The 11,801-nt window shown below is 42.2% G+C and overlaps 1 protein-coding gene across 3 annotated transcripts in view; it reads left to right on the top strand.

Annotated features, from left to right (window-relative positions):
* Positions 1-11,801, top strand: part of LIMA1 (LIM domain and actin binding 1) — a 118,177-nt gene that overhangs the window by 66,372 nt on the left and 40,004 nt on the right. For all 3 annotated transcript variants that reach the window (XM_006168173.3, XM_006168176.3, XM_006168174.3), the window contains exon 4: positions 7,086-7,550. In XM_006168173.3, coding sequence (XP_006168235.1) covers positions 7,086-7,550 — 465 coding nt within the window. The remainder of the gene's footprint in view (positions 1-7,085; positions 7,551-11,801) is intronic.

The raw sequence follows: 11,801 nt of genomic DNA on the forward strand, positions 1-11,801 counted from the left end.
GAGAAGTCATTCCCTCGCCGCCACCCCCCCCCCCCACCCCCAGGGGATGGCTATGCTGCAATCTCTTCTTCAGGATTTGGGCATGTGCATACATATGCCTGGCCTAAGCCCCAAGCCACTGGGTCCAGGACTAGAAACACAGTCAGCCTTGCAGGAGTTCAGTGCCTTAACTAACATGCTACCTGCTGGCCCCAGCTTTTCTTTTCTTTTCTTTTCTTTTCTTTTCCTTTTTTTTTTTTTTACCTGCCTCTCCCTTCCTTCTTTCACCTCATGCACTGTTTTTGACACAAAGAATACAAACTGTATCAGAACTAGCAGATGGGTAATGGCTATGTCACTGGACTCCCGCAGTTGATCGCTGTTTGAGTCCTAGACCCAGCAGCTTCAAATTCACGCTGGGCGCGGGTGTGTTCATGCCCAAAATCCCCAGGGGAAATGGAAGATAAGGAATTGCTGCGTAACCATCCCCCAGGGAGGTGATTTCTCACTTTCTATCTCTTCGGCACATGCATACACCACATAACAAAAATATCTCTCTCTAAAAATGCATTCACCAAATAACAAAAATATCTCTCTCTAAAAAAAAAAAAAAGAAAGAAAAGAATACAAACTGTATCTCTCCCTTCCTGGGATTTACATTCTAGTGGAAGAAACAGAAAACGAAGAAATTGTACCAGGTACTGATTACTGCTATGAAGTGGGTAAGAAGTGCAGAGTGCAGTGTGGTCAAGGAACGCCTCTGATAAGGAAACATTTGAACAGAGATCTGAGGATGTGATCCAGGGAGAAGGAAGATGCAGAGAGAGCGAAAGAATGTGCAAATGCTCTCAGATAAGAACGTTTACAGTGTGTTTGAGGCATGGGTGAAGAAAAGTTATGTAAGGCTGTTGTGAAGACCTGGGTTTTATCCCTAAATGCTAGGAGGTCTTTTGAGCGTTTCCATACAGAGGAATGATATGATCTGGTTTGAATTTATTTATTCATCTCTTCCTTCCTTCAGAGAGAGAGAGATAGACACCCAACAAGGCCCCCATTGTGATCCACCCCTAGCCTCAGCCAGCCAGAACCCAGGGCATGTGTCAAATATATTCAGGGAGACCCCAGAACACAAACTCGGGACTCCTCAACATGGGTCCGGCCATGCCACTGTTGCACCACTCTCTGGCCCATCGAATTTTTAAGAGAAGGAAGAGGTCCCATAGGTGGCGTGGTGGTTAAGGAGCTTAGACTCTCATATGACTGACCACAGTCCAAGTCCCGGACCTAGTGGCTTGCTTTCTCACTTTCCCTTTCTCTCTCTCTGGTCAAGTTAAAAATAATAATAATAACATATAAAATAAATAAATAACCCTCTTTAAAAAAGAGGAAGAGACATAAAAGAACAGTGGCAGAAACTCAGGCACCAATTAATAGCTACTTGGGAGGTAGAGGCAGGGGGGGCTTTTGGTAGAGGCAAGGGCCTTCTTCAGGATCTTGAGTTAGAGGCAAGGCCTTTCTCAACACAGGGGGACTTTGCCAAAAAGAGCGAGAGTGACGATTGTAATGTTGTAGGCAAGATATGATAATGGATTGGACTAGAGTGGTATGGGAGGTTAATAGGGTAGATGAGAAATGATCAGGATTTATTTCAAAGGGAAAAAGAGAATAATCAAGAATGGCAACAATGTTTTTTTTTTTTTTTTTTTGCCTAAATGCCATTAAATTAAATGAAAATACATTGAGATGGGGAAAACTTAAATAAAAGCAGGTTTGAATAGGTGGGGAATAGGCTCAGTTTTGGACACATTAAATGTGAAGTGCTTTATTAAAATATCCAAGTGGAAATGTCAAGTAGGAACTTAAATATACAGATCTTAAGATAAAAGGGATGTGTAACAAACCGTCAGTGGTTCTTTAAAGCATGGGATCATGTAGGAAGCAAATGCTGACAGTGAAGAGGTCTGATGACTGAGCTTAGGAGCTCAAGGTGCCTTGACGTTTACAGTTTGGAGACATAAGGAGGCTCTAGCTGTGTAGACGGGAGTAACCCATGGATTGGCAATAGCAATGAGGTAGGTCATGCCAGAAACCTAGTGAAAAAAATGTTTCTAGGAGAAATAACAGAGTCAAACACAAAGGTGAACTAAACAACCATCAGATTTGGCAGCATGAAGGTCATTGGCCCTTGCACTGTTTGGTGGTAGCAGGATAAAGGCCTAATTGGACTAGGTTCACATGGAGTGGGTAGACAGACGATGGCACCATGAGCAGTGACAAACATTTATGGAACATCTCTTACCTGCCCAGGAGGAATAAGATATATTGAGAGTCCCTGCTAGAGTTTGGAGAACAGAACTTACAATCGTGCTAAGTACCACCATATCAAAGAAATACTCAGGTTCTAGGGCAGAATTTAGGAGGGACCCATTACATGGACCATGTCGTAACGGCTATGTCGCTGGACTCCCACATAGTCGACCGTGGTTTGCATCCTGGACCCAGTGGCTTAAAACTCATGCCAGACACGTGTGCGTACATGCCCAAGATCCTGAGAGAAGAAGGGATTGCCGTGTGGCCATCCCCCCTGGGGGGTGATTTCTTGCTTTCTGTCTCTCTGTCTCTGTCTTTCCGGCAAAATAAAGAAAGACTTCTGGGAGGAGTGTTTCCTGCCTGAACCCTGACAAACTAGAACTTGGCTAAGCCAGAGGGTCATGGGATGTGTCCTGGGCAGAGGAAGCAGCACATGAGCAGTACAAATGCATACGAAATAGCTTTGTGCTGGGCAGGAAAAAAAATTGTCACCATCACCAAGATGGGGAGTTGAGGAAAAGAAACAAGTTAGAGAGAGAGGAAAGGAAAGTCTTTAGCCTTAGGCAAGGATGAGGTTAAGATATCTATAAGATCAGAGGCCGGCAGGTGGCGTGGTGGTTAAGGGCGCTGGACTCCCACATGGCCAACCGTGGTTTGAGTCCTGGACCTGGCGGCTTGCTTTCTCTCTCTGTCCCTCTCTGATCAAATCAAAATAAATAAATAAAGTTAACTGAAATTAACACCCAGCACATGTGTGTGCTTGCTCAAAATCCCAAGAGGAGAATGGAGGAGAAGATATTGCAGCATGGTCACCTTCCCTTGGGGGCTGATTTCTGATTTCTCACTTTCCCTGTCTCTGTGTCAGGGGCAAGTGACTCAGGGCCAGCAGGTGGCATGGTTGTTAAGGCGCTGGAATTCCCACATGACTGACCATGGTTCAAGTCCCAAACCCGGCAGCTTGCTCTCTCTCTTTCTCTGGCAAAACTCATGTGAAAATTTTTAAAAAAATAATAATAAATTAATTTAAAAATCAATAATTAAAAAAAAGAAAATATTTAAAGAAAAAAAAAAGAGGGACCAGCAAGTGGCGTGATGGTTAAAGTGCTAGACATTTCCACATGATCGACTACAGTTCAAGTATAGGACCTGGTGGCTTGCTTTCTCACTTTATCTCTCTCTCTCTCTGGTCAAATTAAAATAAATGAACGAATAAATAAAATTAAATAAATAATTCTTTTTTTAAAAAAAAATGATACCTGAGGTCTCCAGGTGGAATTGGTAGAGGAGGAGAGAGATCTGGCTAGAATGATAGGTTGTGAGTCATCAGTACATAGGTAGTGGGTGAAACCAGGGCATGGATGAAATCATCTGCAGAGAATATTGCAAAGCAGAGGACCCAAGACAAAACCTTGAGGGACTCCATTATAAAAGGGAGGACTTGGACAAATGGCAGTGCTCCCAGAAGTGATTAAGGGTGTGGGGCATTTAGTGATGTCAGACCACACTGCCCTGCCCTTCCCTTTCTTCTGTCCTACCCCTAACACTCTTGAACTTGTATCCTTAAGTGCTCTCTTTAATAAAAGAGCATACTTACTCATCCTGAAAATGTCCCCTTAGGGATATCCTCCACCCTGGCCTTGTTTGGGACACTGCTGGTACTCCACCACACCAGTCCCTTTCTTCCTGGTCATCACACAAAAATTAGAAATGACAATTCTGAAGTTCCTTACAGTAATAACAGAAAATTTTTAAAAGAATTATTTAATTTAATTTATTTATTTTTTTAAATTTGACCAAAGAGAGAGAGAAAGAGAAAGTGAAAAAGCAAACTGCCAGGTCCAGGATCAAATTGCAGTCAGCCATGTGTCAGTCCAGTGTCTTAACCTTCACATCACCTGCCAGCCCTAACATTAAAGTTTGTAAACATTCTGTATCTTTTTTGTGATATGAGACTAATGTATATTTTTGGTTTTTTTGTTGGAGGTTTCATGTGCTTGCCAGAGAGAGACAGAGAGGTGAAGTGAGAAAGCAACCCCTATGGGGGATGGCCACACTTCAGTCCCCTCTTTTCCTAGGATTTTCTTTTTTTCTTTGGAGAGGTTTTTGCTATAGGGCGTGTGTGCTCGCCAGACAGACAGAGAGACAGAGAGACAGAAAGCGAGAAATCACCCCCTAGGGGGGATGGCCACACCACAATCCCTTCTCCTCCATTCTCCTCTCGGGATCTTGGGCATGCATGCACACGCGCCTGGCATGAGTTCTAAGCCACCGGGTCCAGGACGCGAACCGCGGTCAACTACATGGGAATCCAGCGACATAGCCATTACGCTAACTGCTGGTCTGTCTTCCTAGGATTTTGAGCACACATGCACACATGCCCAGCGTGTTTTTCAAGCTGCCAGATCCAGACTCGAATTGTGCAGTCAGCCATGTGGGATCCAGCAGCTTTAGCCACCACATCACTGGCTGCCCTGGATTTTCTTTCTTTTAATTGACAAAGAGCAGCCTTGCCAGAGAGAGAGAAAGCACCCCCCAGTGGGTGCAGTCATGCTGCAATCCCCTTTCATCCTTTCCTCCATCCCATCAGGATTCTGGGCACACCTACACTTGCCCAGCACATTTTCCAAGTGGCTGGGGCTGGGACTCAAACTGCCTTTGGTCATATAGGATCCAACTCTCTTGACCATTGTGCTGTGGGGCTGGCCTGCATTCATTTTTATTATACAATTAATAGGTACTTATTGGGGGAAAAAGAGTGAAAGAGAATACAAGTGTCCATAATTTATTTATTTTATTTTTATTTTATTTTATTTTATTTTTGGAGAGGTTTTTGCTATAGGGTGTGTGCACTTGCCATAAAGACAGTGACAGAGAGACAGAAAGCAAGAAATCACCCCCCCCCCCGGGGCAATGGCCACACCACAGTCCCTTCTCCATTCTCCTCTCAGGATCTTGGGCACATGCATATGCACCCAGCGTGAGTTTAAGCCACTGGGTCCGGGACTCGAACCACGGTTGACTACATGGGAGTCCAGCGACATAGCCATTATGCTAACTGCTGGTCCCTCCATAATCTATTATTCAAAGAGAATCTGTTAACATCCTGACATTTTTCCAAATTATTTTTCTATGCTTATATTTATAAATATACATGCATATTATTAAAATAGGATCATATTATCTTATAAGTTGCTTTATTTTTTCACTTAAAAGTATCTTAGTAGCATCTTCCCGTGCCAATCGATATGCTTTGATCACATGAGGTGTATCTGAGGAAAGCAGTGTCCAGTTACAAGGCAGAGTGCCACTTGGATTCTCAGAGCTCCTGTGTGGACAAGGTAGGGCAGGTGAATTCGGAACCTGGATGACTCATGCATTGTGTGGCTTGAGGTAGTGTACAGCCAAGAGCATTGCTGGTAGTTAAGGTGGCACCAGCTTCTGGAGATGTGTTTTAATTCTCTCTCTTCCAAAAGGAGACTTTTCATGCTTCTTATGTCTTGAACTCATATATGCTTCCCCCCATTGAATCACCTTGGAGTTGAGATTTAAACACTAGGATCAAGCAGTTCTTCTGTGACTTTTATTTCCAGCCCTGTTGGTACTTGATGAAGTGGCTTGTAGAGTGTATTCAGAAGAGTAATAGGGTGAGAGACTTAATTCCCAATATAGCTGCTAATCCTGTTTAATTCCCTGAAGTCTTTCAGTCCTCAATTGTTTGTCCTTTCTTTCTTAATTGAGAGGCCCGGTAAGTCACAGACTACAGGAATGGAGAATAAGAAGGTATTGGAGTTCACAGTTCTTTGGGAAGGTAGTGTTGTTGCATTTCGTTAGGAATTCTTTCCAAGTACAGAACTTTTCATCTTACTGCAACAACCACGTTTCCTCCAGTATTCTCGTTCAGGTGAAACAACACTGACAATTTCCAGGCCATTTTCAGTCTGCCTTCTATGTATAAATTAATTCCATTTTGACCCAGGTGTAAAGTGAACTTCTAAGATGTGTAATTGTGTGTCCTTTGATCATCAGAGTAGGTAGGGGTTTTTCAAAAGAAGCCTGCATATTTTTCAACCAAAGGATCTGTAAAGTAGTGAGTTTTCTGATAACTGAAAATGTATACATAGATAATAATATATAGAGAAGAACAGGAAAAAAAAGAAAATTTGATTCTTATGTGAAAATATAATTTGACTGTTTACATGAATGTGAATTTTGTTAGGTAAACCAAATATCATTTCTGCAAATCCCTGTGAAAGTCTGGTGACCTCTTTGAGTTTCTACAGATAACTTTCAATTTTGTTGCTTCTGTCCATAATTATTGGTGTTGCATAGTTTCAGCCTTACTGCATCTTTGTCTTATTTAAGAGGAAAAAAAACACACACTAGAATTTACCACATAATTTTGTGGCACATAATGACACACTTTTGTTAATGCAGAGTTACAGTTTCAGGTACCGGGCATTTTGGTTTTTCTTTCTTGTTTTCTCCATTAATCTATGGATAAAAATCTCTGTCTCCAATGTAACTATCTTTCGATCTGGGCTTCCCTTTCTTCTCATTTTGTCCTTATAAGGCTATCCTGTTTTATCACTTCCTGCTTGGGCTCCTGACTTTTCTCTCTTCCCCTCTCCCGGGCTGGATGCTTTCTCCATGTGGCAGGGCTGTAACTGTTCACAGCTGTCTGAAGCGGCTGTGGACCAGGAGCAGCTAGGAGTTTTAACTCTCATCTTACAAAGAACAACATGTTTGAATGTTGCAGCAGGCAAGTTCTAACTGGCATTTACTTCTTGTTCTTCTAGAACACTGAGAATCTCCCCCAGCACTTTAGAAGGGGAACCCTGACTGTGTTGAAGAAGAAGTGGGAGAACCCTGCGCTGGGAGCAGAGTCCCTCCCAGGCTCTCTGCGAGACAGCGGCACTGAGATCAGGCACAGAGTCGACCATCCTCCAGCCGAAGTCATAGGCGACTCTGTTCGTGGAGCCGAAGAGAACCAAGAGGAACACATCCACCCCCGGCCTACATTCAGGACACCGCCTGAAGCCCCTGTTCAGTACCCTCTTCCCGGCGTTGAGAACAGTGAGGATCTGAAAGACCACGCAACTGAAAGTAAAAAAATGGAAAATTGTCTGGGAGAAACCAGGCATGAAGTAGAAAAATCCGAAATCTGTGAAAACTCAGAAGCTCTGGGCAAAATAGAGAAATACAATGTTCCACTGAACCGGCTAAAGATGATGTTTGAGAAAGGTGAACCGACACAGACCAAGGTAAGAACTGGGCAGGTTTAAAACCTGAGAAAGCCAATTCAAGTAGCAACCAAACTGTTTTCCTAATCTAGACAGTTTGAGTAGGAGCAAATAGGTGGTCAGTATATCTTTTGATTTAAATTTTAGATGGGTTTAAAGTCTCATACAAATTATTTACAAAGATGCTAAGATTCGTAAGTCTGAATTTCATGGTTAAATTAAAATTCACACTGGGATTCAAGTTGAATCTAGAAATGAGAGTTTGGTACTGACTGGACTATGTGTTTTTGTATACTTGCCCTTTTAATTTATCTTCCTGTGCCTTTTGTCATTTGTAGTTTGGGGAGTGGAATTACTGCTGAGTCTCTGTGCTGGGACACAGCTGCAGACTGAGCGTTAAGGCCAGAGTTTAACATTAAGACTGTGCCTTAGTTGTCTGTTTGCTTGCTGAATCCCTTCTCTTCTTCTCAACTTCCTCATTTGGTCCTTTCAGCAAATGTTTTCTATCAGCTAAAATCCTTTCCCAGGAAAAATCAATGAAGATAGCCAGACTAGCGATAGCTTTCAGAAGTTTTGACTTGCAAATGTACAGGGTTGCATTTTCCTACAACTGCTAATGAAATTTGATCCTTCATGTGGATTGCAGACCGAGTCCCCAGAGGGAGTTACTTAACTAGAAAATGAGTTACATATGCTGGTGACTTATAACATAATCCAGGGGCTATAGAGCTGGTAAATTTTTCCAGTTTTCTCATACTTTCCTACATATCTGGCTTTGTACATGGGCATGGTTTGTTACAGCAGTCATTATAATGAAATAAACAGATCTGATAGAGAGCAAAGCCATCATTCACTTTAGGTTTCATCTAGATGGGAAAGCTGAATTTTAAAAAATGAAATACTTGGCCCACATCCCTGTTTATGAAATAGTGGTATGAAGCAGTCTTTCTGAGATTCAAAACAAAACAAAACTAACTCACCCTATAGTCCTGGGTTCTGTTAGGGGCGCCATCATCAATCCCTTACCTGAACTTGCAGTGCCAGTTGCTTTCCTGCCTAGAAAAGTTCTTGAGTGTGTGGGGATAGTGTTTGAGGACGTAGGAAGAGACTTTAAAGGTTTGTAAAGTGCAAGCCCTTTTCTGTGTATGACAGTTCAACTTTAGCCCTGAAATCAGTTGGCAAAGAGATGTAACCACAAAACACTTTTATGACTTTCCTTAAATTCTCTTCCCTATCAAATGTTAGTCCTCTGGGCATGCCAACTCCCTCTTTCCCCTTTATGGTCTTAACAAAAAAAAATTTTTTTTTCATTTAGATGGGAAGAAGAATTTTAAATGGAAGGAAAAAATGTCAGTAATCCTAAATAGAGAGGAAGGGGCTTTGTTGGGACTCAAAGCACCATTGTAGGTCTCCTCCTCACAGACCCTGCTAGGGGTAGGACAGCTGATGTCATGCTAGCACACACAATGTAGATTCAGTGCAAAAGGCTAGTGCATGTCGAAACTGGCCTAAGGTAGGAAATGACTGGGACTGTAGCAAACAAAAATGCTGATTATGTGTAAGGATCTGGTGAGAGACTTTTTTCTCGTAAATGTCTAGTGCCAGATGGGTCAGAACAAGCCTATCTCTGTATGCCCAGTCAGAGTGTAGTAAAACTCCCCATATAAAGAAAAGATTCTACTGGATGGCTGAATGGGACTGGGAAACTTGATTGCTAAAGGTATAGGAAGATAGAGGAGTTGGGTTTAAGATTCATCTGGGCCTTTTAAAGTTTGATTGGTTTTTGTGTGGGTTCCACATTTTACTTCCTCATTAAATAGTCATTTGCCACTTAATGAACTATGTAAGGAGTAGAAAATATACTGGCCCTCGGTTTTGTAGTTCTTTCTGAACAAGAATTATTATCCACGTTGAGAACAATCTAGACTACTTTTAAAAGTTTTGTCTAATAGTTCAATAAAATGCTAAGAAAAGTTGTGTCTACTTTAGGTTAAGGAATAACTAATCAGTTTGAATTAGGTTATGATTATTGTTAACATAATTTCAGATTTAACACCAATAAGCTATAATCAGGAAGCTATATGTTGAGTTGTCAGAAAAAGTATGATTTTTTTTTTTATGTTTTCCTATACAAAAATGTGTCATGACTTTTCCGACAATCCAATATTTGGATCTTTGGAAAGAAGATCTGAGAGACATGATAGGGACACTAGAAATCCTTTCAGGAGCAAGATTACACCAGCGAGGATGTATATTTCAGAGGTAACAAATCAGGACTTCAAAGAGCCGAATGAATATATTGGGTACGAAGTGTGCAAATCTGTGGTTCCATAACTGAATTTTAGAGAGCTGGACTGCATCTCATCTAACTAGCTAAGCGGGAGCAGGGAACACAGAGATAATGGAAATACATGGTCTAATGTCTCCTCTTCCTAAATCTTTTTTTTTTTTTGGTCAGTTATTTTACAGGAAGTGAAGTTAAATGGCTTGATTCCACTTTGCTGTTTCTTGCTCCCTGTTGTCTAAGATGGTTTCTGCCCTTGTCCACTTCTCCCTTCTCTTCCTGGTCTCTTCTCTGCCTTCTCTCTTTCTTTTCCTCCTGTGTAGTCTCATCTATTTTCATGACTCTAGAAGATGAATTCCAAATCTAGATCCTAATCCTCTTCACCCAAGCTTCAGCCCCTTATTTCTGATTCCTTGCCAGATCAGACATCTCTTTGTGGATATTCCTTAGGCCCTCAAATTCAAGAATGCTAGTAAAGAATCCATTATCTTTCCAACAAATACTTGCTCTACCCCGAGTCCCTTAACTCATGCATTCACCCATTCTCCTGATCTCAGCATCATTTCTTTTCTCTGCCTGCTTCCTCCCCCCACATCAGTTATTTATTAAGCCCTTTAAATAAATCTACCTCTAAACATCTCTTCAGTATGGGCCATTCTTTTTTTCTTTTCTTTTCTTTTTTTTGAGAGGTTTTTTGCTATAGGGCGCGTGCGCTCGCCAGACAGACAGACAGAGAGAGACAGAGACAGAAAGCGAGAAATCACCCCCCAGGGGGGATGGTCACACTGCAATCCCTTCTCCTCCATTCTCCTCTTGGGATCTTGGGCATGCACGCACACGCGCCCGGCGTGAGTTTTAAGCCACTGAGTCCGGGACGCGAACCAGTCAACTACGTGGGAGTCCAGCCACATAGCCATTACGCTAACTGCTGGTTCCCAGTATGGGCCATTCTTTTTGATTACTTAAAAAGGCTTCCCACATTTAGTTCCATGGTTTAGCCCTACCACATATGTCCTCTAATTTTTCCATATTCTCCCCCATTGGTCTCTCATTTCATTATTATCCATCTTCCATACTGTTGCTATTTATTTTTCCAAATATAATTTAGATTATGTTACTTCCTTCATGAGAAACTTTTGATGCCTCCAAATTAATTCATATTTAGGGCCAGCTTTATGGAGTAGTGGTAATGCTCAAGAGAAGCCCTACATGACAACCAGTGGTAAAGCAACTGGACCCACATAGAAGTGTCTTGTGCTCATGTCCCAGGAACTCCCTGAGCCATGGGCACATGTATACCGCCAGTTATCCAGGCCAGCTGAAACTGGGGTGGATCATAGTGTGAAGACCCTTTTTGGAGTATTTGCATGTATGTCTCTCTCTCAGAAGAAATGGATTAATTTCAGGGGCTGGCAGGTGGTGTGGTGGTTAAGGTGATAGACTTCCACATGGTTGACCACAGTTCAAGTCCTGGACCTGGCAGCTTGCTTTCTCACTTTTTCTTTCTCTCTGGTCAAGTCAGAAATAATAATAATAATAACAAAATAAATAATTTTTTCAGAGAGTTTTTTTTTCTATAGGACACATGCACTTGCCAGAAAGACAGAGACAGAAAACGAGAAATCACTTCCCATGGGGGATGGCCATGCTGCAATCCCTTCTCTTCCATTTTCCTCTGGATCTTGGGCACACCTGCACACGTGTCCAGCGTGAGTTTAAGCACCAGGCCTAGAACTCAAACCACGGTTGACCACATGGGAGTCCAGTGACATAGCCATTACTCCAACTGCTGGTCCCAAAATAATATTTAAAAAAACAAATAGATTAACTTAAAAAAAGTCTCTAAAGGGACCAGCAGTTAGCGTAATGGCTATGTCGCTGGACTCCCATGTAGTCGACCGCAGTTCACATCCCGGACCCAATGGCTTAAAACTCACACTGGGCGCGTGTGCATGCATGCCCAAGATCCCAAGAGGCGACTAGAGACG

This window comes from Tupaia chinensis, unplaced genomic scaffold (assembly GCF_000334495.1).
Source record: "Tupaia chinensis unplaced genomic scaffold, TupChi_1.0 Scaffold145652_1, whole genome shotgun sequence".
Lineage (NCBI taxonomy): Eukaryota > Metazoa > Chordata > Mammalia > Scandentia > Tupaiidae > Tupaia > Tupaia belangeri.